The sequence below is a fragment of the Zerene cesonia genome, chromosome Z, assembly GCF_012273895.1.
Source record: "Zerene cesonia ecotype Mississippi chromosome Z, Zerene_cesonia_1.1, whole genome shotgun sequence".
NCBI lineage: Eukaryota > Metazoa > Arthropoda > Insecta > Lepidoptera > Pieridae > Zerene > Zerene cesonia.
In genome coordinates, this window is record NC_052122.1 from 2,602,459 (window position 1) to 2,630,136 (window position 27,678).

At 35.1% G+C, this 27,678-nt stretch overlaps 1 protein-coding gene across 1 annotated transcript in view; it reads right to left on the reverse strand.

Annotated features, from left to right (window-relative positions):
* Positions 1–1,954: 1,954 nt before the first annotated feature.
* Positions 1,955–27,678, reverse strand: part of LOC119835533 (ubiquitin carboxyl-terminal hydrolase 35) — a 34,209-nt gene continuing 8,485 nt past the window's right edge. The window contains exons 5-12 of the mRNA XM_038360421.1: positions 24,262–24,420; positions 23,099–23,269; positions 15,297–15,484; positions 12,127–12,306; positions 4,564–4,701; positions 4,330–4,397; positions 3,802–4,201; positions 1,955–3,520 (exon numbers count right to left, since the gene is read on the reverse strand). Of these exons, the coding sequence (XP_038216349.1) occupies positions 3,109–3,520; positions 3,802–4,201; positions 4,330–4,397; positions 4,564–4,701; positions 12,127–12,306; positions 15,297–15,484; positions 23,099–23,269; positions 24,262–24,420 (1,716 nt within the window). The 3' untranslated portion in view covers positions 1,955–3,108. The remainder of the gene's footprint in view (positions 3,521–3,801; positions 4,202–4,329; positions 4,398–4,563; positions 4,702–12,126; positions 12,307–15,296; positions 15,485–23,098; positions 23,270–24,261; positions 24,421–27,678) is intronic.

Here is a 27,678-nt window from a genome sequence, read left to right on the forward strand (position 1 = left end):
TATAATTATATTTATACAAAATGGGTACGATTAAATAATATGTAATTAACTGAATAGCCTCATTCATTAATTATTCGTAATATACATGCTAAAATTCTCGAATGTACACACCACTCACTTGAGTATAATACTTATATAGCATACTAGCTGCACCCGGCAAACGCTGTTCTGCCTTACTCTGATCATTTAGGGGGATGAAAAATAGATGTTGGCCGATTCTCATAGATACCGGATAAGCACAAAAAATTTCATCAAAATCGGTCAAGCCGTTTCGGAGGAGTCTGGCAACGAAAACTGTGACACGAGAATTTTATATATAACTAGCTGCACCCGGCAAACGCTGTTCTGCCTTACTCTTATCATTTAGGGGTATGAAAAATAGATGTTGGCCGATTCTCATAGATACCGGATAAGCACAAAAAATTTCATCAAAATCGGTCAAACGGTTTCGGAGGAGTATGGCAACGAAAACTGTGACACGAGAATTTTATATATTAGATAGCATATTGTAGTTGTCATATCTAGTATGATCTGAAAATCATGATGGAATTCGGTGTTTCTTATGCCAAAGCAGGCAGTTGTGCGGGGGTTTGTCTGATGGCGATCACAAGCGATCACTGCCGCCCATGAACATTCGCAGAGGAAGTGTTTCTTGGAATGCGCTGTCTGCTTTTAAGGGTAAGGGATAAGGAAAGGGTTGTCAACGGGAAAAAAGGAAAGGACTGGGAAGGATAAGAAAAGGAAACGGGCCACAAACTTCCCCACTCACCGTACGAAACTCAATAGTGCTACTATTTCACACTGGTCTCCTGTGTGGGTGTGGTACTTGCGTCTGCGATCTGACACGATTTTTGCCGAAGCGTAGTAGCGTAGGATAAGGGACATGTTATATAATAACTTGTAGTGTAAGATTCAGCAGCCCAGTAAAATGAAACGGAAAAATGTAATGTAAAGGATGAAGGATAAAAAAGAATGCTACAAATTCACAATGATACCACTAGATATTAGCAATGTTTAGAAGTATCTTAGTGATGTTTTTAACGACTTAAAACAATATTTTTACTCGGCAGTTATTCTGATTTATGGCAAAAATTTTTTTAGTACAATCAAGATTTTGTGGCATCGAACGCCTGTAACGTGTGCGTGCGGCCCTGTGTACAGTCAGCGCCGACCGAGACCTTTGATTCGTTGATAGTATGTGTGCATGTATCATTCTAGCTCTTGAGGTCCTCTTAAAATAATAGGATAAAGAACTTGAATTCTTAAAATGTGGATGGTAACTGGACTACTAGCATGTCAAAATAAACTACTTATGTAACATTCATGATATGTTTTGTACTTCAATAAATTGTTATATTGTTGTACTATTTCTTGTGTTATAAGTTTTCACAATTTTGAACGCTATATATACTTCTTGTATGGTATTTTAGAATTTATATCAATCAATACAAATATGCCAACCCAAAATGATGAATTGATCTATGAGATTGAAAAATTAAAAAAAAACATGCTTTACTTTCTTTCCTGCGTAATTTGTTATTTCTTTGCTATGAACATCTATTACAAAAATACATTTTTCGAAAACCATCGCTAAAGCTGCTTTCTTTACATTATATATCCAAAACATACACATAATATATTTTGTTTCGCAATTTGCAAGGCAGTTTCTCATATTTGCTGAATGCATGTTTGAACAACAAACATAAAAACACACACAGACACAAACTTTCGCCTTTGTGATTTATAATATTGAACAATATGTTTATTAAGCACATTTTTAAAATAATTATATAAATAGCAATTGCCCAATGCATGCGTTTGTACCACTTTATAACGTTGATGTTTTGAATTTATAAAAAAAAATAGTTTTTTTTATAAATATGGGGATACATAATCTAATTTCTACTGGAATCTTAAGGCGTTAAGGGCAAGGACAAGAAATGAATAACAACAATTTTACTTAAGAATTCACATTCAGGTATATTTATTCGTAATTACAAAACTCCTCTGCTGTAATGATGAATACCCAAACAAAAAAAAAACAAAGAAACATATAGTAAAGTTTTATAAAAAAAAAAATCTTTTTCTTTGAAACAAATCATACCGAGTATCAAATCATCGACAGCAGTAAATGCCGAACTTAACGATAAACAATTTCGTTTTTAACACTACATAATTTTACAATAAAGTGAAACTAGAATAAACCCCATATCTTCTTGCCACAGGATAGATGGATTATGTTTTCCCAGCAAACACGATTGAATTATATATTTAGTAATTAAATATTATAGACTACTAGGTTTATTATCTATAATAATTGTAATTACACGAAACAAGTTGGTTATATATTAAAAATATAAGTAAAAAACAAAAACAAATCTATCTATCAATATAATACATAACATATTTCTAAATCTACTCATAGGTATTGTGATACATTTATAATATTTTTAAATAATCACCATATAATACAGGTGCCAATGTGATTAAGCCTTACCCGTGATGTTTTGAAAGATCGAAAGATCGATAAAAAGATGATAATGAATGTAATTGAATACGCCATGCCTCTACATGTCTATACTAAGTTTGATGCTCGAACCTCGATCGCCGGTTAATTCACCGGCGCCGGTGTGCGAGCGCCATTCTGACTGGGACCGTATTATGCGACCGTATATGTGATGATGATGATGATTACTGACTGTATGTGGCCATACAGCAAGGCCTTGGTTCTAATTAAATAATAATTAGTTTCAAATTGTGTCTCGATGTGCAAACAGGGAAGGGGTCGGTCAGCGTCAATGAATCGCGCTCGCAATGCAGATGTTCTATTTGATAATGGACTTAGATAACTAACATGGACTTAATCCGTAGTAACGGCTTACAAATATATCTAACATATAGTCTCGGGCTCAAGCCGGCGAGACGGAGAATTGTCTCCACAATAACACTAAGTGGGTGAAGGCGGCGCATAGAACGTATTATAGACATCGATAAACAAGCGTGGAACATAAAATTGCGTACACGAGCGCCGCCTTCGTGGCGAGCCGTTTACTCGGAATCGACGTAGTCCAAGACGGAGAAGTCGACATACTTGTCGGACCTTAACCGTCATGGGCGAGTGCGGCACATCTGGCGGACAGTCTCGACGTACTCCTTGTTGTGGGAGAGGACGGTCTCCTGGACGCGCGGCGGCAGGTTCTCGAGAGCTGGCGCTGCGCCCTCCTCGACGTCGGTGCGCCGATAGAACAGGATGTACGGGGTGCTGGAGCGGTTCAGCTTGCTCAGCTCCATCTCATCGGCGATCGTGACCACGTCGTCGTTGTACATGTACCACTGGTCGGAGTCCTTCGCCAGGGTGTAGTAGTGGCCGGAGTCGAGCGTGGTGCCCGCGTGGATGACGGCCGCGAACAGGATGTACGACGAGTGGTCCTGCTGCGAGCGCACCGTCGGCAGAGTGATCGTCATGTTGTGCAGCATCGACAGCATCAGCTTCGTCTGCACCTGCAGCTTCGCGTCGAACCTGCAAGTGCGGCTTGATATATTGAGAGCGACTAACAAATGAAAATCATCCTTTTAAATCTAGATTAAATTAGTAATTGTATAAAAGGTGTTTCGGTTGCCGGTAGCTCAGTAGTCAGTAAAACATTCTGAATTGTGCTTGTTGAATTTGTGTCAATAAATAGGTATCATTTCTTTGTTAACACCAAATTTTTTATACATTACATAACAATTATTTAACACTAAATAGACAACAAATAGAACATGTTAATTCCCTAACGCAAACAAACACGAGGCACTCACTTGAAATTCTTCAAAACAAGTATCAAATACTTGGGCGTCGTCTCGATAATGACGCTCCGCTCGGCGTCGCGCAGGCCGCCGCAGTCGTTGCACTCGTACTGGTTATCGCCGGTGAGGCTCTCCTTCGAGCAGTAGTACTCGAGCAGGCTCTGCACGCTGTGCTGCCAGCCCTCGGGCTTCTCCGGGAACGCGAGCTGCAGGTCGCGGAACACGTCGCGCGACAGCGACGACGAGCGGCACTGCACGCACTCGATGCGCGTGAGCAGCACGCCGCCGAACATCGAGTCGATAAACGAGTCGCGACGCAGGAACACCGTCTCCTTCATGCGGAAGCGCTTCTTCTGCGAGCCCAGCGGCTCGCCCTCCACCGGACGCTTCAGCACGCTGGAGCAGGATCCCGCTGAAAACGAACTCACCTTTATTACAAGTTCAAATCTATAAAATGAAATACGTCTAAAGATTGTCATTTAAAATTAAACACTTTTGTGTAATTTTACACTCGACGGGATAAAGTTCACAAGAACCTACCAGCGGTGCTGCTGCCAGGTCGGGGCGAGCAGGAGCGACGAGCGCGATTCGGTTCTGAATGCTCTTCGCTATAAGAGAAAATTTTTATTTAATTCACTGAATTATAGAGAATATACCTAATTAAAATAACCATCTAGTTTTCAAACTACAAATGCACTTAACATTATAATAGCCCTATATACAGAAGTAAAAAGTAACAAATACAAAATATACATCTCAAAATTAATTAATTACCTGTAGTGAGAAGACGGCAAAGCCTGGGCGTGAGGGTGGATAAAGCGAAAACGGTTCGCATTCAAAACCGCCGGGCGCGAGTAGTCGAAGTTTCTATCGGAGCTGTGCTCGTAAGATTGCAGCAACTCGAAGAGGTAACTGGAAATATATTATGTTCAACTCAATACGCTTCAAGCTTATCGTGGAAAGAATCACTGAGCTTTGAATAAATAATAAAATTTGTGAGACTCGTCGTTATATTTTCCATCTATTTGAACGTAAAATCTTCTTTTTATTATTTTTATTTATATTGAAAATATAAACGGTGAAACGTTCAATACTTCTTGAAATAATATTCAATATTATTATAAATAATTAAAGGAAAGTCCTTTCACAGAAAACAGCTTAACAGAACACAATGGAGTTCACTCTTTTTGGTGGTCGTAACCCAAGGCCTTTTCAGAATGTGAATATAACTCCTGGCTGTGCGTACATGTACGTTTCCCCCTTTCAAAAAATATTATATCATAAGGCAAGCAAGCCCAGCTATCAATTCAAGTTATTTACGTACAAGAAAGAAAAAAATACTATTAAAAATGTGTAATGCTGTAGTGTCCGTGCTAAATAAGATAAATGTTGAGAGCTGAGACTTTCTAACCAGACGGTACGTGTGAACACATTTCTCACCATGAATAAAATGTAACACATTACAGAGAAAGCGTAAATAAGAAAAAAACGAAGCGCCTTAAGATATTTTTCAACTCTTCCTTAATCTTTAGTCACTTCCTTACTTCACCATCGTCGACTATCGCTGGGTGGTGCTCAGAATTAAATATAATAGTGCATTGAGCAAATCTTTAAAAAAAAAGGTGTGTGTGCGATTCACACATGATAGAAGTGAAACTTCAGTAAATCGACAAAAGAATAAATAAAATAGTATGTATATTTCTGTCTCATTCTTTGCCGGCTTCATTCTACACATTTTTGTATTTGTGTCTCTTACCTGTCGTTTTTCCGTTGCATCAGGTTTGAAATCACAACGATTCTAAAGAAGTTTCACTTCAAAAACTTAACTTAAGCATAAATTGAGGTTGATCTCAATTTATGCTTAAGTTAAGTTTTAGCATCATTATCCACCATTTAGCCATGGTCCCGTACCTGTTACATACATAGAAAAAACAATATTCGTGGCCATCCTAACCGAAAATTAAATACGCAATCCCGGGCGCTTCGCTATAAAAATAGTCGTTTTAGGACTTCGGATCATCTGAAATTTACGTCCGAAACGGCGCTATCCCGATTACTTCGAACAAACGGGAGTTTACTTTATATGCAAAAATTTCAAATACGTTAATATTCAAAATTCTAATCGAATCATATCTTAATCGATTCTTTTCCTCGTCCTTTTATTTAGCTTTAAACCTACAACCGTTACAATTTGACCACAAAGCGATGCGGGGTGGATTGCTTGTATAAAATTAATGTTATCTCCATTTATTTCTAAGAAAGGTTCCATACCATATTTCTCAATTTCTTGGTAAAACTCTTCAGTAAATAAAAGGATAGGTATTTTCAAAGATTATACAGGCAAAGATAATAATTGAATGTAAACGCTACACGCAACAATTTATTATTTTTTAACAACGGAGATTCGCTGCGGGCGGGCTGAAGGAAGACATTCTTAGAAAAAGTGATTTCTAGATATATTTTATATAGAGAGAAAATTAATGAAAAAGTCAAGCTCCCTTTCAAGGAAAACCTACACAAAGTGACTCCTACGTAATGATTTCGCACAATAACGAGCACAGACAAAATACATATGAATGATAAAAATAAAATGATCACAATATGCTTATAGCAATTAATCTATTTTTCTTACACTTTTGTAACTGTGTGTGTTTTTACTAGTCTCTAGTCCGGGCTCCGATCGGGTTGACCCGGTATAAAAACTAAATATAATATTGGCTAAATCACTGAGTGAAGATAGTGAAGTCCCATGTCCCCTAGTGGGGTATGGGGCAGATGATGTACATCTGTTTCACTGATCGATTTTCTTTATAGACAAGTAGGTGATCAGCCTTCTGTGTCCTGCCAGACCGAGACTTTTTTTTTTTGCGTCCCCACCGGGAATCAAACCCAGGACCCCTCGGTTCTAAGCTCACGCGCTAACCACTGTACCAAGGAGGCGATCACTGAGTGAAGATGCAGCTTACAAATGGTGTAATTTTTAAAATATTCTAATTTTTTGGGTGAACCCGTTAGAAACACACGACAAAAAACATTATTTTTAAGAAAAAACTAAACATTCAAATAAAATAGAAGCATAAAAATCGGTTCACCCCGCAAACGTTATGAAGTAACAAATAAAAAAAATACAGTCGAATTAATAACCTTTTTTGAAGTCGGTAATAAACACCAATATTATAATAGTATTGTTACATAATTTTGCATCAAGGTTAAATATGCAATTTCGTACTTATAAAGTATCGATCGAAAGTATAAGTGTACGGCCAATAATGTAAACTGAATAACAACAGAGTTAAATAACTTATATAGAGTTTGAATTGTCTTTTTATATCGGTAATATTGTTTTCAAATTTCATCATTACAAGATTTAAATCTCTAAAGATTAGGCCTATATTCCACGGAGGCAAAATTAAAAAAGCTGCTTTAGAAGCTATTCGAACTTCCACGACTGAAATCACAGGTAAACGTCAAGGAAAGTTGGGTACGAAAAGCAAATACTAATAATTGAATCATCGGCGTAAAATCAATAACTGTAGGAGTCTAGAAAAGCTGGTAGGTATAAAGCGCGATCAAGTAATTAATATTTATGCTATGAAAATCTTCACAAGATTTATTATCAAAATAAAAAGCACTGCATAGTTTCTACTTTACTATAAAAATAAAAATAGTATTAAGTAACATATTGATAATTCGTTAAACATTATTATATCCGTTTCGCAAACGATATTAAAATCGTCATCAAGCAATGTACATAAATGATTTCCAATAGTAGATTTTAAAGCGCTAAAGCAATATGTCAGCGCAGTTATAACTGTGGTCGTTCATCCATTCACTGTATGCTGTTTGGTTTAGTAGGGCCGGCTACGGTCAGCAAAAAGTGTTCACTTGGCCAAAAATAAATAAACGATATCAAAATATAACTGAATACGATCGAATGATGAATGTATAACTTCGACCAGTCAGCGATTCTTAACCTCGATGTGAATAATAAAAAAAGAAATAACCAATTACAAGGACCTATTAATATACTAAAATTTTCATATAAGTTACTGGTTAAAATTAAACCAAGTCTAACTTGTAATTAAAAACTGTCAGACTAAACATAGTCTTCTCTATTCCTAATCGTTAAATTAGTTATAATTTATAATATTTTAACATTAGCACGTCCATCTTCCGCTCCGGTTACCTGTTCTTTTTTAAGGTTCAGTGGCTTGGTTTTAATTTCCATTTCATTCTATTATACAACTGCAATGCAATTCTACATACTGGCTTAACGAATGCGCTGTGAAATAAGAAAGAGAATTTCAAACAAATTCCCTTATTCACACTTAGGTCAAAGCTCATTTAGCTTTTATCGAAGCGTTCGTATGTGTTGCGTTCATCTCGAACGTATTCCGCCGATATTCAGCCCCGGGCTACATTAGCGAACACTGTTTAATGACAGTCTCTGAATGTTCATATGAATCCACTTTAGAGATTGCAGTATAATCGAAATTTTATTACACAAGCCGCGGGCAAAGCTATAATACCTCTGTAAGGTTTATGAAATCGAAAAGTTTATAAAACAACTCTATCCACTACACAAATTGTGAGTGCTCGAATGTACGGCTTAGACCAAACAAAAGGCAGAAGAATATGATTGCGCCACGAGAATTGCCGAATACCATATCCCATCATCGGAATGAAGTGAATATCAGAATTATTTGTATGACAATACTGCTCCGCTGTGAATCAAAGTGCAAATTTTAATTTTGCATTAATGCTCGGCTCTTCCTTTTCTATTTTGTACATTTGAATTTCTGTTGTCTCACGATTCGCTTGATTTTCAATGCAGTTATTTACATTGCAATTGAAAAATCAAGGCATTTCAGTTGATTGTTTATAATAAAGATAAAAAACTTAACTGTCTCATTCGCTCTTATGTAGTTAGTAAATTATTCAATGCCGAGAATCCTAATCAGGACGATAAAATAAACTTATAAAATTGTTGTATCGTCACCGGTCCTTGATAAGCTAACGAAGTTTGAATTAACTCTGTCCGTTTAAAGTCTAATCTGAAGGATTACGGCTACGTACAAACATACAGATGAAGCTTATAAAAGGGTGTTAAAATGTACTAACAACCAACTATTTCAATTTGAACATATCTCAAACGAATATTGTTCTGGAACGTGCGACGTGCATACCAAATGTAATATATACATTTTAAACATTTTCTCGTAAATTGTGTATGGCTACGACTTTACGGATGCACGACTGCAACTCTGTCAATATTCCGCTACAAATGTTTACAGTACAGGTCGTGGAAGCGGTAACAAGGCTTTTGAATATCACAAAGTTTCAGCGATGCATGTAAATTTCAGGAATAAACCCAATATTGAGTAAAGTAAAAAAAAATATTTTGTCAAAAAAGCTAGAATGGACTATTGAATTCGCGATAAAAAATAGAACGTAATTTATGTTTTATTTTTCATGCATATTATTTAAAGATTATCTATGTTTTGGAAAGAACAAATACTGCTTTAGTGAACTAGGTTTTAGTGTATGTAAAATAAATAATAAGTAAAATTGATTTTTATTGAAAGTGAAGGCAACTCCGGTATAGAGTTTCACCAAAATTTTCGTCAGCGTCATCTTAAAGGACGACAAACGAGGATACGAATGCGCTAAAACTTTTATTTAATATGTTGTTAAGCGAAATGCAACGCAAAATAATTGTTTGGAAACAATGTAAAATCGATTCACTTTTAACATTTTTAATCAGTTTCTGAATAGAAAAAAATATATACAGACTAGTTGACCCGGCAAATGCTGCTTTTGCCGGCAAATTCTGCCTTACTCTTCTCATTCAGGATATGAAAAATAGATGCTGGCCGATTCACAGACCCACGAGATACGCACACAAAATAACATTAGAATCGTCCTAGCCGTTTCGAAGGAGTATAGTAACTAACATTGTGACACGAGAATTTTATATATTATATACAGACAGATACATACTATCGAAATAAAGCTTATATTTAATACACCGATTGTTTCAGTGAGTTTCATGAACTCACTTATTTTAAAAAATTATTTCTATATATACACCTACATCTATTAATAGCGTAGCTACAAAGGGGTGACTTAAAAAAAAAAGACATGTGTTAATTGTCGTTTATTAATAACGCAACTTTTGCACAAAGTAAAACGGGAAGAGTCGATGCGTCAATTACACGCTATTATTTTAATTGCTTTCAGAAATATGCCCTCGAGAACGATACGGGGTAAAAAGGCGTGATGTGTTTTACATCGTAATTAATTAGGCTCATTTTAGGGTTCTGTAGTCAAAAAGTAACCCTTATAGTTTCAACAGGTCTGTCTGTTTGTCTATCGGTCTGCCCGCGGTTTAGCTCAAAAACTATTAGTACTAGATAATTGTAATTTGGTATGACTAGGTAGGTATACAAGTTAATCTCGTCGAAAAACATAATTTTTATAAGGGAGGTACCCTTGCGTGTAAAGTGGGGAGGATAAAAAAATATTAAGGCACACACACACATAACTAGAATATACTATATTTTCTAATCAGAACTGTCTTTTACTCTATCTTTTAATCACATATTTAATAATTCAATTAGTTATTGTCATAATAATCAATATCAAAAACTGTCTTTATGACTATACCTACATACACTTCAGTACAAAAATAGGCTAGGTAAAAACGCAGCGAGGCACAAGCCGGAAGAGCGATGATGAAGAAGAAAAAGAATAACCAAGATATTGCGGTAAAGCGGCGAGTGCCAGAATTAGCGATTCCCACTCAAACAAACACATGCACAGACCAAAATAAACGCATTTATTTTACAAATACTTATAACATGGCAAAAGGCATGGAAATCTAAAACGGGTTTCAACTGTTAATAAACAATTATCACGTGAAATAATGTTTCTTATCGGTTGGGAGTGGATTTGTGTCTCCAGTACTTCCAACGAATTTCGACAGTATTACGCTTCAATTGGATGGCTATTTCTATGCGAGGATTCCCCTGATGAGACTCGACCCATTCATGCCATAAAAGCACACACGGAGCTTGGGTAAAACAGATTCATTAATACCGAAAGCTCGTCTAATACAAATACAGATTACATTGGTACATATTGTAATTTTACATGCCGTTAGATTAGTCATAATGGCATATATATTTATGGAAGCTTCATAGCTTACAATATTATTGACTAGTAATATAAATTATGTTGACGTTAATCACGAGATTTACAATTACTCTATCTATATAATCTAAGTTTCTTCTGACGTATCTGTGACTATACAATAGATTATTTATACTTTTGTATATATTTTTAACTTAAACACATTTAAAAATCTAATAAAGTAAAGAAGAGCGCACTTATAGAGATTTTAGCTAAATTTGTTAAGCAATACATAGAAGGTGTTAACTTCAAATAGTGAAAAGATGCCTAAGTAATTCAGTTTTTAAAAAGAGATCAAAAATTAAATCACTAAATCCAGTGATAGTTTAAAATATATTTAGTTATATTTTGGATAGCATAGTTAAAGATTTCATGTATAATTATCGTAATGTAATTATATATATCATATAGATAAATTATGTATGTATGGAATAACCTTAAGTTTATAAATTTTTGAGTCACTCTTATGTACTGTGTAAAGAATGTCAAAAATGTAAGGACAATAGTTTGGAATGGCTAATAAAGCCGAGTAGGCAAACACAAGCTTGTTAAGCATTTGTAATATTAACTTTGGGGTGGTTTCCTTACTACTTAATTTAGAATACTTGAATGAAGAAGACGTGTAGTAAAATTTAATATAAACCAATATTCTAAACACAACTTTACTGAAAGCTCAGCTGACTTTTTTATAAAATTGATTTATTACAACTTACAGTAGGAAAAAAAAGATCATAAATGATTTGAATTGTTATCAATTGCTAATTGTCACAGTTATTATACGTGATCCAACGTTATTATAATATCAGCGAGCAGACTATATACACAAAATAATGACATACATTTATGTTTCTACGATGAATAGTTTTTAGTTATTAATAATGTCAGAAGATATAGACAAATTAGGAATCGTCCGGTTTTCTGATATGGAACTCCGTCTACGATACCGATTTTATAAAAAAAAAATAACGGAAAGATAAATTATTTCAGTTTCGGCTAAAATCAAGCTTTACTTTAATATCTTCTTGAATGCAAATATTTACTTTTTACGTTAAGTTTCTCTTCGGGTCACCAAGAACTAGAAAATGAGTACAGCATTTGAAGACCTGCGAATTAAAAGTGACACATCCAAGAATAACTATAACTCACCCCAAAAACTCCGAGCTGTCGTGTTGGTTGTCCCTCGTAAAGAAAGGCGGCTTGACGACCGAGAAGAAGTCCCCCGGATTCAGCTTGGTGGTGATCGAGTGCATCATCTTAGCGAACAGCACGCCCATCTTCGACCAGTACGGCACCGCATTCATATTCAGCACCACGTGGTTGCTGAACCTGTCGCGAACAGAGGTTTTGTTACGTACCGTATATTTCGATATTGTTATTTAAGTACACTTCTTTTAGAATAGGTTAGGAATTGTTATTTATTTAACAGCAACGGCTGATTTCTGTTTAATATTTGATAAAACGAATTGTATTTTGAAGAAAATAGTAATAGTCTCTGTTACTATTAATATCAAATCGTAAAATACGTAATACAACAAAGCCTTCCAATACGTTAATACGCAAACAAATAGATAAGAAAAATTCGCAGTGGGCAATGATTGGTCCATTCTTGTACGTTTTAACGTATACATTTCACACACGCATAGTACAATGTACGTACTGATATTTCACACAATATTTCAGATAATTTACAGCGAAAGCCGGTATTGAATGTGTAGAATCTGATATCAGACAAACAAAGCATGTAACATGGGCAGAACGTATTATTATTGATACACGTATAATATTAATTTCATGGAGCAGAATAGAGCTATATTGAATTCGTTTTATTGAAATTATATTAAGCCGAACGCAGCCGAAGCATCGTTTGAAATATTTCAATGTATGAACATACCTACTTCTCGTTGGTGACAAAATAAAATTGTTTAAAGATCTCCATCTTAAGCTAGATAATCGATGCTAGAATCTCAATAGATTGAAGTAAATTATTTCTCTTATGAAATGCAAATTTGCAATATCAGTCAGTTCGCTGGTCAATTTCCCATTTCCGTATTTCCCTACCCACCACAAATATATGATATCGTAGTTATATTAAATTATCACCAAACACAATTATAATATCCTATTGGAGATTTAACTATAAGTCTTCTGAATTCGCATAAGTGTTATTTAACATATATTAAAATTTTCTCAATCCGAATATAAAGAATCTCCACGAAAGAAAGTAAAAACCCGATCAAATTGTATAATATTTTCATTCGCTTTTGCTCAATTATATAATCGCTTTGCACTAGTCACTAAATAAATGGAAACATATAAATAAAATAAATAGATATTGCAACATAATTGTAACAGCGACAGGCAGAGTTGTACACACGTAAAATAATGCAAATTAAGGTGAAATGGCAAATCGATCGCAAATAATAAAATAAAAACAATAGCATACAACACTAATTGTATTAGCAACAGAAACTTGGGTGGAAATTAGGTTCGCTCGCATCGGGGGTTTACTGCGCCCCCAGGAGCTTAGGTGGTGCTCATATACAGATTGTTAGACTCTCGCATGATGAAAGAGCCGCAGGCCAATATCTCCAAATGCCATCCGGGGAGCCGACAATATTATTTGGTAACAGGTTGAAAATAAAAAATGAAAATGTATTGAATTAACAAAAAAGTTAACAAAACGAAAAATTCATTTTACAAAGAGTTTATATACCAATTCGCCAAATAGCGTTCATGCAGCAAACACACTAGTTATTTCGTGTCGTGAGCGTTCGATTTCCAGTCATCGTTGGCGCAGAAAATAAGAAGAATATCTAATTTGAAGCACTTTGATTATCATTTGTCTGTATAATTATTTACTTTGAGGCGGCAGTAACTTCGGTGATATTTTTTTTGTAAATATACTTATGTAGTTGCGACATTAAAGCATCTAAATCAAATTCATCACTTGCATAAATTAACTGAGGAAAAGTCCATCTACAATTTAGAAGTCAAGTCGTCTAGGGAGCGTCCTACATTTTTAAAAGAACGCTTTGAAAGTTTTTTTAATATTAACATATTTTTAACTAATCGCCGTTGGTGCTATTGATATATAACCGAGGTGGCCGTTCAGTATCATGGTTCATATCAACATGGTTCTTATATAGCTTATCAATGTATAAAAATAAGCAACTAAATTATAAGTTTGTCGTGTCATCGTTCCCTAACAAAATATTTTAATCCAACTTGAAATTGATTTTTTATTCAAGATACATGAAATCTAACACACGCCTAAATCTGTGTGTGGTCAAAATTATCGTCGCAAAGTCTCCCTCGAAATGACCTCCAGACTAGAGCTTCCAAATTGCAATGTTCATCGCACGTTTGTAGTATGCTTGCAATTTACTCTGCTGATTTAAATCCAGGTGTAGTTTTCTTTGATTAAGATACTGATAATAATTATAAATTGAATTCAAAGAAGCAATCTTCCCTAAAGAGATTATGAAACCATGCTGGTATACAGCAGATCGACTACTATCGACAGAGGTTAATTTAATGGCGTTCACAGGTTGCTTTTTACTCAGAGGCAAATAATTTTAAATGAAATGGAAGTCGTCGCCTCCTATAAGCGACTTTGTACAGTCTGGTCAATTTGTCAAGTAATCTTACAGAGGGAAAAGCAGTTTACTGCTTTATACTTTAGTATCGAAGAAATAGAACAATAAAGCGTAAGAGGTACATTTATAGCCTGAATAAACCAGATTGCGTATGAATAAATAATTTCAGATACATCTAGACACTCCAATCCAAAGTAAATTATAACCGAAACAAAATGAAACTACAACCTAACATAATATTGCAATAATTGGTGTCTCCTTTATCAGGGGTTTACAGGCGATTAAAATTATAAAAAAGTTATGAGGTAGAATACATTAAAACGCTCATAAATGAATTGTTGTCTCGTGCCATACAATTACTTTGATTGGAAACGTTTTCATTTCGAAGCAGGATTAAAGCAAAGCTTTAAACTTTCAAAGGATTCATAGAATAGACTTGATTGCACAGGTTATAATATTTTCCGCGTTTATATTATTCATATCAAAGAGCAAATTAATACCTTTTAGAGTGCAGGAGGAATCGCTTGCGTTAGAATACACACACGTGCATAACATTTCAAACGGCTCGGTTACACCGAATTGTAGCGGAACTTTATAGAGAAATAGTAATAATATTTCCGTGTATGTCGCAATGATTTGTATACATTTGCACAGCAGATAAATAATCACACATATTACTATAAAGTTCGATAGATACATGAAGGTAATAATTATACTTACTGCCTCGCGACCAGAAGGGCTTGCATCACGCTGTTCATATAGCAGGTGTTGCCGAGGTTGAGAAGGCCCACCTTCCGTACGGGCGTCTTCGCAGGCATGCTTGTTTGACCAACTTTACGGGTTTTCCAAGGTTGAAGTTGCAATAACTCACATTCCCCAGATGCCATATGGCGCTCCAGGCATTCAATCTGCGATATTAATTTATTTTTAGTTCATTTTAACAATTATATTATACATCCCTACTAATATTATAACGCCTAAACCACTGAACTGATTTGGATAAAATTTAGTAGTTTGAGACCTTAGAAGGGACCTATGCGAGTTTTCTTTTGATGCCGAAGACGCGGGCGGAAAGATTTTGTTGTATAAACTAGACTAGACATCAACGCCCAAAAAATATACTGAACATTTTCTAATCCAGGCCAGTGCAATCAGATAGGAGAACTGTTATAGCGTATAAGTTAAGGTTATAGATGAATCAAATAACATTTTTATATGTGGGTGTCGAGCACGCTTCGGTACGAATTGGGCCAGCTAGCACCGGGGAAGTACCACACCCCCCACTTCTCAGCCCATTCCTTCTTTCCAATCCAATCCTTTCCTTATCCCTTACCCACCTCTGCGAATGTTCATAGGCGGTGGTGATCGCTTGCCACCAGACTGACCAACGTCTCAGTTGCCCGTTGATGGCATAAACAGGACAGTATGCTGATTTTTTTTTTTTACCTCAACGGTATTGTGGGCATGGATAGTAACTTTATCTTTCAGCCACCCATAGGGTAAAACAGGGCCCTTAAAAGAGATTAGGATAAGTAACGGTTGGTACGATGGAAGTAGCTTAATTGTACAGAATTCATAGTATCGCGAGTCTTGACTCTCTAGAAGCGCTATAGATTTCAGTTCCCAATTTTAACGTTTAAGTTTTAAGTTTCATTTGTTCTTTATGGTTTAATTTTTTTAAGGTACCTGATATTTTTCAGGCCGGAATCATGTTGTTACAACGCAATAATTCGTCGTAAGAATAACAGGGAATTTGCACATGCAATACAAGTAGTACGTACATGCGTCTAAGCCGCTATGCCATTTTTAACCGACTTCAAAAAAAAAATGTTTAGATTTGTCTTCAATATTTTTGTTATTTTCATGTTAGTTACCCGTTTACCTGCCAAGTAACCTGTACAAGACAACGGGACCGATTTGGTTAATTACTTTTTTGTTTAAAAGGGTGATTGATCACAAGGTCTAAAAATTCGAAATGGAGATCCTGAGGACTATTGATCTCTTAATTTTATGGGTAACTACAATTTTGATAGGTTTTATACTGAAAATAGAACAAATTAACTATGTATTTTCAAAAAGTAAACAAAATAAAATGAAGTTAAAGTCGGTGCTATTGGCATTTTTAATCGGTTAATTTTTTTTAATAGGTTTTTTTTTGGTATATCTACGAATTCCGGATAACCAATGTTTTAACCCTATTAGTCCTAGAGTCTCATCAAGATATATGAGGTTAATAACATATTTGCAAATAATTCTACGATACATTGCTTCAATGTGCACTGTATAAACGAAAAGATATATCCAAGTGAAGTAGCGTACAGAGATTCTGAGAATGTATCTAGGCTGAGGCATACAATCACACAAAGATATAATTTATATTAAAAACAAAAACTTCAAGTACCGCCGTTTAAAATGCGGGAGTCGAACAGGATTAAGTTAGTACACCCCGACAGAAGATCTGCGTAAAATAGTTGTATGCATCTGCTATCTTTTCTTTCTTTATCCCTTTTTAAAGTAGCCAATCTATTTGCAAAGGCGTAAGCCCTGCAAATAATCCTGCAAAGCAAATGTTCATGGGCGGAGGTAGCGCTTATCATTACGCCACCCACCGGCTTCTTTGTCGAATATGATAACAAAGAAAAGCTACTTTATGTTTATATTTTCTATTCTAGGCACTGAAATAACATAAAATGTATTTTATACAATATTATATTTTCTTCCGAACCATTTATTGTTACGAAAATTTTTGTAATCCCTAACTATGGATATCCATCTCAAGATTTTATAATTAATATCGATATACATTAGCACTTTATTTGTTACGAACGAACTATATATATTTCATCAAAAGAAAAACCAATAAAATACGTTGCAGACCCTTTAAATGTCTCAGGAGAACGAAGCGGTAAAATTCTAAAGCAGTTCTATTGCTTATTAAACAGGGAGAGCAAACAAAATAGGCGGACATCTACAACTGCATTAATTAATATAACCTTTAACTACGGACTGAGAATAATTTATATATTTTGTCGGAAATGTGAGTGCAATAAAATTAATTTAGCTTATTATTCGCATTCATAAAACAACGTGTTCCTTTGACGTGTTAAGACGGCATTATTTAAAAGCGCACTTTATACCTCACTTTGTCCTTTGATAACAAAGCGGGTAGCGGTGTATTAATGTAACTAGTGATGGCACAGTGGTCGAATTTCGGCTATAGCCATGCACAACAGCAATATCTAAAATATTTTGCTTTGACAAGAAATCCACGTCCATTTCCATGCCGTTAAATACTCAAAAAATCATTTCAGAATTACAAATTGGCACGGACGTATATTCATTAACAAGAATCAAAAAACGTAATCAACTTTCATGGTTTTAAAAGAGGATGATCATGTATTCATAACATTTATGCCAAAGCAAAGTTGCGTGTTATAAATATGCAACTTGCAACTATCTGTAACTGTAATAGTGACACGTTCCATGAACTCTTTTTATTTACCAACAAGCCAAGGGAATATTAAAAGAGTTTATGACACAGTTCTGCTTTTATATACGTATGATATTAAATGTGCTTCACATAGGTACCTACAATTCCAGCGAATAATAATGTGTCTCTATATTTTATTGGTTAATAATAAAAAACAAGATGTCGCTATTTGTTTTTTTCCAACAGATTATATTAAATTATCAAGAAAATGATTTTGCTCTCTTTCGCCGAACGGATTACCGCCCATGCGGCATTAAGCGAACAACAATTATTTTTATGTAACACAAAAATTCGACGTCTATTTATTTAGTTTTATTATATTGGTCTTTTTTAGACCGCCTCCTTGGTACAGTGGTTAACGCGTGAGCGTAGAACCGAGGGGTCCTGGGTTTAATTCCCGGTGGGGACGCACAAAAAACATGTCTCGGTCTGGCAGGACACAGAAGGTTGATCGCCTACTTGTCCGTAAAGAATATCGATCAGTGAAACAGATGTACATCATCTGCCCCATACCCCACTAGGGGACACGGGACTTCACTATATATATTGGTCTTTTTACGATCATATAGGGATGTTAAAAGAAAAATCGTAAGAGAAAATCAAATCCACCCCTTGTAATTGCGGGCGCCATTTTGTGAGTTCATGTAGCTTATGTCACAACCGCAATTCTGATGATTACAACGACACCTCATGTGTCAAAATCCGCATAGCGGTGTGGGCTCTGGGTGTGCCAAAAAATGGACACACAGGTAGGTACGCACGAAAAACATAACCTTCCCGAGGTCAGTCGGGTAAGCGAGTAATTTTACTTTTCGTATATCAGTATAATTAAAAGAAATCATAATTTGCCTAAATGTGGCTTTAAAAATATTTTATAATTATTATAATATGAGTACAACATATTCGCCAGTTACATGGACATGCAAACATGGCAATAAGCACAGCTCTCTATAGATAATCTAAAAAAAAAATCAAGAAAACAACGAGAATTTCTACATAAAATCTTTAAACCACCCTGACGCTTCTTTGAAATGACCTTACGCTTTCAAACATCACCATGCCCAAGTGCCACACAAAGACAAAGCAAAATTAAAGTGTATTCCAATAATTTTTTAAATATAATTCAAAAACAAATAATATTTTGGTGCTCCGAATACCGATGATATTTATTATAGATCTAAAAAAAAATTTAATCTTATAAACATAATTCTCCATTTTAAAAGAGCCAAATATTAATACAAGAATTATACAATAATGCAAGAACCGACAAGGAATCTTTCTTATAACCGCTAGAAGTAAGAATCTACCCTAAGTTTCAGTACAGAATCAACAAGTGACAAACAATTTTACTAGAAAGCTGCATTGTACCCTAGTTTTATATGAAGCACCTTCGGCCAGAAAAATCCGTCTAAAAATTTATCTATGTTATATTTAAACAATGGAGCTAATATTTATGATATTGATTGCGAATATATGTAATTAGTTTAGTAAAATAGATTGAAACAATTTAAATAAAATTTACATAACAACTAAAAACTAGAATAAATCAATAATGGCAAGGTCTTGGCGTTTTACATATATAAGCAGAAATCAGAACCGGAAATCAAATATTAAAAATGCAAAAAAAAAAATATACATCAAACGTCGAAAACCACAACATCGAAGATGCATAAAAATGGAATATTACATACTTAAGGATAGTTGCAATAGTGATCAATGGCCGATATAAAGAGCGGACGACAGCGGTCAGAGCGTGTTTATCGCATGTTAGCGCCGGGCCGACTGCACGGCTGAATCCAGACAGGCAGCCTGAGCCTTCTGAACTTCAGATTGCATTCAATCGCAACAACCTTACGATCATGTCACTAGAGTTCACTATCAATTACGCTTCATATTAGCGCGTCGCCTTTGTCAATGCTGTGACCAAAATTATGTGTTCAATTAAAATGTAACCCAAAATGCTTGCTTTATTGGGGGCAGAATAATTTCGGCTTATTTATTAACAAACCATTCATTGTCAAATATTTCAAATCAAATATTGCGCTTTGTTCAATATAATACAATACAGCAAAGCATATTTACATTAATTCGTCCCAAAATTTAGGCGTATTATTAACGCTTATAAACAAATACAAAATTAGGGGCCTTTTACCGTTGCACATATCACAGCTAGCAAAGAAAATTTTCCTTCCCATTTTCATTTCTCAGAGAAATTGAATAGCTCACCTTCAGTAAGGATTCTCTCTCGATTTACCTACGATACTAGATATAAGTATATCTCAAAAGAAATCGAGTTTTACTTAGATTTCTCCATTTCTAGCACACAATAAAGTCTTTAAACGTTCAAGCCCCACAAAGCAAAGATGAAACTACGGCAAGACTATCCAATTTTTACAATATTGAACTTGTCTGATGATACCCTACACAAAAATGTAAAAGTTTGTAAGGATGTGTGTGTATTTATTGCTCTTTCACACAAAAACTACTGAATTGATTGCAATGAAATTTGGTACGTAGACAGCTAAACAACTGGAATAACATATAGGCAACTTTTTATCCCGATATTCCTACGGGATACGGACTTACGCGGGTGAAACCGCGGGGCGCAGCTAGTAAAGTAATGAGTTCTTTGATTTATTCATATCGACTTAACACCTCTCCATATTACTAGCTGAAGTACGGCATGCATGTACAAAATGCAGAGAATTTCTAAGAACCCGAATACAATAAGAATTATTTCAATTCATAGAAAACCTTTGTATAAGATTCATAAAAGTATAGTTTTCATAGAAATAAAGTATTGCACTAATGTACGTATACTACTCATTACAGTTAATAGGTACCGATAAAATGTCGTCTCATCGAATTCCTATTCATCGTCTAAATCTGAATGACATATTTTTAAATAAACAATAGTTTGGAGTACAGGGAGAGGAACGAAACATAAAACCCTTTCCCATCCTCCACCTGCACTCCCACAGAAAATCGATATAAGTTATATCCTGATTTCCAACGCAAAGCAATAAATGTTCTTTCTTTTTTTTTACTTAGGTAAATAAGGAACGAGAAGTGTTCAAATCAAAAAGTGAACCGAGCAAAAGATGGCAGCAGAATTATATTTTATACTTTCTTCAATCTAAAACTTTCTTCGTTCTATTTACATTAAATTAGTTTGTGTATAATGTTCCTTATCATCCTGTACATAACATATTTAATATATAAACTCTCTTACAGAGGAAAATCGTAATTAGCACCTACGCGGTTAAGTAGCGCGTTGCTTTCAAGCTTTCATGGGGTGCGCTCCGTGTCATAATGAGTGTTACCTTATGTGAGAAAAGGTATCGTGAATAATTCCTATTGAACAGATCTTTCAAAACGACTACAAGTGCACGGTACGGATTTTATTAAAAAGGCTTAAAGTGTAAAAATATCCATTCGCACGGGCTTTGTGCCCCTTTGTACTAACGAAACCAAATCAGATCGCTAGAATTTCTATATAGGTAAACCTAAGAACTGTTATTTAGATGTTTTTTTTTACGTCATAGCGGGCAACTGAGCTGGTGGTTCGCCTGATGGCAAGCGATCACCACCGCCCATGAACATTCGCAAAGGTAGGGCCTCTGCGAATACGCTGCCCGCTTTTTTGGGGTAAGGGAAAAGGAATGGATTAACGACTGGAAAGAAGGAATGGACTGGGACGGGTGAGGAAAAGGAAACGGGCCTCCGGCTCCCCCACTCACCGTACGAAACACAGTGGCATGCCATTATTTCACGCCGGTTTTCTGTGAGGGTGTGGTACTTCCCCGGTGCGAGCTGGCCCAATTCGGGCCGAAGCGTGCTCGACTCCCACAATAAAATGTTATTATTAAAAAAAACAATGTATCATGTAGCGGAGTCTGTAAATCGTTTGGTCAGCGTCCAGTGACAAAGCGGTGCATCGTTTTACATTGTATGCATGCTTTACATTTTCGATTTTAGGTTCCATGGCCAAAAACACAGAGCTCACATAATTTTAGCCCTGTCGGTCTGTTCGGACCGTTGTGGAAGCGTTTTCATTGGAATAGGCTATTGCATGTTGGAAGAGGTTTCTATTCCGCGACGATATAACGAAGATACATTGTAAATAACCCAGAGGCACATGTGTAAAGATGATATTAAAGTAATATTATATAATTATGTATTTAATGTCATTACAATAAGATAATATATATTGAGTAGACTTCAATAAGGGCATGTTCTACTGCACACTGCTGTTTGAATTGTGGACTACAGAAATAAAACGTATGTTTCGCCGTATGTCCAACTAATATTATAAATGCGAAATTTTGTAAGGATGTGTGTGTGTTTATTACTCTTTCACACAAAAAGTAATAAACCGATTGAAATGAAATTTGGTGCGTAGATAGCTGGACAACTGGAATATCACATAGGCAACTTTTTATCCGGATATTCCTACTGTATACTATAATCTATAATACCTCTATGGTCTTCAAGACATAAGATATTGACTTTTTGAGCTGGCTTAGCCCAGGACCGTAAAAATATCTGCAGTTTGTCTTATATATCTTTTTAAAATATAATGATACAAGCGACAAAATTTAAGACTAACAGTGTTTTTTCTCATTTTAAATATCTGCATCCTAAATGGGATTTATAAACTTAGACTAACGCTAACGCTTCAAACATACAAAATTAATATCCACTAAGGGTGATTTGCGATTGAAAATTTCGAATCAGACGCGTTCCAGTCACACGTAAAATGAAAAAATCTATCATTATCCATTTATAGCCAACGAGAACCTCATTCCGCGTCAATTACTAACTCATAAAGAGATATCCGCTTCTGAATTTTTGCAGGTCCGTTCCGTAGATACAGATTACAACAAGTAAATGTTTCAACCAATACAATAAAACGTAGCATGTATAGTCGTACATCCAACAACAATGGCATTAGGAATGAATAACACGTGAATAGATGCACCTGCAGTGTTCTGTAAGAATCGCCAAGGAAATGCAACACAAAGGGACTTACCACGTGTGCATATTCATCGCGGAATATGTACAAGTTGTCGCCTCTCAAAGCCTCCATATTGCGGTTCATCATAGCCGTGAGGATATCGACCAGATTCTGCAACAGCTGCCTGCTCCACTGGCCACTGTCTGCGGCGAGGCTCACCAGAACGTCGCCCACGTGTGGCGATATCTAAGGGATTGGTTTTTTTTTTTATTATTATTGTCTAGTCAAACGCACCGCGCAAAACTTTGTCGTATTCATGTAAGTTTTATTCGTTTATTCTCATTCGTTTCTGGATAAAGCATCCTTTATATTACATCTATAGTCTTGTTCATAATTAATATCATCTATTAATTAATTATTAATTAATATACACTGTTACGTAATAAATTTCATCTTCACATGAATGAAGAAATGGCAGTGCTATGCATAAATGACTCTCGGAAATAAAGGCAAAACAGATTCATACTAATTAAGATCCGCAGTAATGTGGGTATAACATGAGACATACTAGATATCACGTGCGGCTGCACTCGCGTAGAAACCGGGGTTTATAAGTTACAGTTTAAGTTAAAGATGATGAGCGAGTTTTAATAAGCGTTTCGGGTCAAATTCGACAACATTACATTACTATAATCTAGAAAGTAAAAGGACACTACAGACTAGCATATTAGATAATCTCTTCAGTGCAATTTTTTTTTATGTCATAGCGGGCAACTGAGTTGGTGGTTCGCCTGATGGTAAACGATCACCACCGCCCATGAACATTCGTAGAGGCTATAGGGAAGGATTTGATGACTGGAAAGAAGTAATGGACTGGGAAGGGCGAGGAGTAGGAAATAGGCCTCCGGCTCGCCCACTCACTGTACGAAACACAATAGCAAGCTAATTATTTCACGCCCGTTTTCTATGGGGGTGTGGTACTTCCCCGGTGCGAGCTGGCCCAATTCGTGCCGAAGCATGCTCGACTCCCACAATAAAATTATTTGGTTGTTAAATAGTTCTTGAGCATGCTATTTATAGTCTAGCAATTTCTCCAACAAACTACACATAAACCTCATCTAATTCTAAACATAAGTACGCCTATACCTAAATTATTCAAATGCATTGCATATTTAATGTTGCAATGGTTAACATATAAATTGCGTACACGTCGGATATTTGTGACCACCATAACTTACCCTATCAAAGGCTTCAGCAGACTCCTGCAAAGAAGCGAGCACGTGAAGGATGACATCCGCTACCGTCTGCCGGAGCGGCACGGGATTGTTAATAGCCGTGAATAGATTCGCGATGTTATCAACCGATACTTCGATCAATATATCGAACAGCTCGTTTTCCTGTCGACAAAATCAATGCTTTAGAAATCTCTTAGTTATATCTTCATAATTGAATTAAATACATTTAAATACGTACTAAAATTAATATATATAACTCTCCTCATGAAATCTATAAGATTATAGGTATTATAACTATTAATGTTGATAGCTTTTATTTATTGTTAAATGTTATAGTATGTTACATTCTTAAATGTGTACGTGATTCAAAAATCGAAAATTACAATCGCCAATTTAAAACTACATGGACTGAGCGACGCCTTGGCTATTTCATATCGACACAATGCCATCTATATCCTTTAGAAAATTTTTCAAACGCTTCGCAAAATGCAGTAGCATTTTGTCCGATTCAAAGTACCGGAAATCCAATATTACAATTCTATCATATCCTGCATTCTGCTAAAGGTTGCACTGGCCAATACAAATACATTATTTGTCATCTGATATGGCTTTGTCATAGTTTGACCTTTTTTTGACAACATTATAAATTACTTCATGCTTATAGATTTTAAAACTCAAACATTTATCACCACTTAAGACAAAGTACGCCTATAAACGCAACTGTTGCTTAAATATCCCATCATTTATATAGTTTACATGCCTTTGCTTTGTCTTACTAAATACGTAAATAAATAAACCTATATCTGTAATAACATGTTTATAATATTTATCTTATTAATAAGGCGTATACAATTAATATGTGACCGCGTGAGCAAAAAATTTTAACATTAACATAGTAATTTTCTCTCTTCCGCTATTTAATAAATGAAATTCCTCAGTCATGTGATTTTTAATAAGTTTTTAAATAACGTATGACGGTAATGATGATGGCGATAATTGAAATCGCCAATTATGCAGATGGATTTTAATAACCAGCCACAGAACGGAAAACAAAATATTGTAAACATATATATTTTATCAATAAACAACATGAATAAGCAAAGAATTAAATCAACCTGAAATATCCGGAATTTACCTTTAGCCAGCGGGTGAAAAGCTGGACCGTGGCCTAATTATTTATAGATAATCGTATTATGAGAAGGGAGGTTGGAGTGAGATAGAAAGCCTAGGAGTGCTCAATGTACAGGGAGATTTTCACTAGGATTTTGCAACTTTAAATGCAATTTTAAGTCATAGACTGAATGTCATGATAAACAGATTACTTCTTGAGCATAATTCTTCGTGACTGAGTAGTAAAAGCTTTTCAGTTCAGTTGGTTTTAGTCCGTTTTTAGACTATGTTAACAATTAGGGGTGTGCTTTCTTCCTTAATTGTCAAACTTTCTTTTTTAATGTGAATTTTTTTTATGGTTTCTATGATTGACAACTAGGTGTACACATGAATAACACATGAATAAAAAAAATAAAAATGCTATATGAAAACCAAAAACTTTAAAATATTATAGTTTTGCAGTAAATTGTACTAGAAAATACACAGATTGAGGAATAGTACAGGGTGTGTAGGTATGTAAGTGTATACATCCATTTCTCACGCAATACTGGAATGCGTGGAGACTTATAGAAAATCAAGTTTTAAATTATATTCATACGAAAATAATTTCTGGTCTACGTTTAGATTTACAGTAATTTCATGTGAATAAAGCTTAGATAAGATGTATTAATGTTATAATGTGTAAGATTTATTTTTATCGATACTGACGTCATCCTTTTGTCAAGCACTAGCGTACAATTTTCTATTTTTCACATTTCCTATCTTGGAAATTCTGCTTACAATTTTGAAATATACTTACGTACAAATAGAAAGCTAAAGCGATATGTTGTAGTTTTCTGAGTCAACTACTTAATATGTTGATAATGTGTTCACTTTTTTTATTTAATCCTTGAGCTTTATTTATAATCTGAATCAGATCTTAAAAAAAAACTGTTTTCACAATTCATTTATATCATTAGTGACTTAACCATACCTAGTCAATATTGTAACTAGAGAAACAATGTAGTTATATATTCTTATTACTTATAAGTACTTTAATGTAATAGAGGTTCATTTATATTGAGGCACTTGGTAAAGTGGCGACTGTGATATACTTGTATCTTATCTTATAAAAAGTGAGCAGTAGATATTTACTAATATGTCTAAAACACGAATAACTAAATTTATCCAAAAATAATGACTAGTTTCAATTAACTAGTTTAGAATTATTGACATCTCTGCGACGTTAAAGTAAATAAAACAACAAACAAAGTGATATAATAATTACCTAATATACTCTGTATTTTAAACTATATCATCACAAGTGTATGCGCGCTTTTACTATCAAGTGATATTGGCTTGGAAGTTTATTTCGAGACGAGAGGATCGATATCCGATATCAACTTTACAACAGGTGTTCAGAACTTATGCCTCGTAGTTCCTTATGGTTCGAGTGTTTTGCTCAATGTTTGTATGAAAATACTAGAGGAAAATCTAACACGCATCGTTGAAAATTTCATAGTCAGTCAACTATCTACCTTTGTTCGCATAATCAGCTATGAAGAATTTAAATATCGTTAAAATTACTATATATAGGTGTATATATATTCTTACGTATCTAACGTTAAAAGTTGAAAATGTAGTTAAAGATAAAAAATCAGTCTGAAGAAATGACCTGCATAATATGAAAGTATTAAACGCCAGGAGCAAACTAAAGTACTTTCAATGTTTTAAAATTTCAGTCCTTATAATCACAATGCAATCAATGGTTTCCGAGCCAACAGGGTCGTCGAATATCGGGTGATCGAATAATTAATTTTCCAGTGTGTGTTGTGCACACGAGTTGGCCGTCTATAGATAACTAAGACAGGGTGTCTCCTAACGCAATTAATAACATAAAGGCTTTATCCAATAACTAGACCTGCACCGACACCTGCCCGATGCACGTTGATTTAAAAAGTAGAAGAAAATTTGTCGTAAACTAATAAAAGCATGACTAAAAATCGCTCGCGTAAATCTACTATTCTACCAAATCTACCATTTTCACAACTTCTTCTACAATTTATTTTTATTAATATTATTATATTAATGCTAATAAAAAAAGCTGCGCCCCGCGGTTTCACCCGCGTAAGTCCGTATCTCGTAAGATCGTATCGGGATAAAAAGTTGCCTATATGTTATTCCAGTCGTCCAGCTGTCTACGTACGAAATTTCATTGCAATCGGTTCAGTAGTTTGTGCGTGAAAGAGCAACAAACACACACACATCCTTAAAAACTTTCGCATTTTTAATATTAGGAGAATTGTTACGCATACGTGTAACTTTAACCGT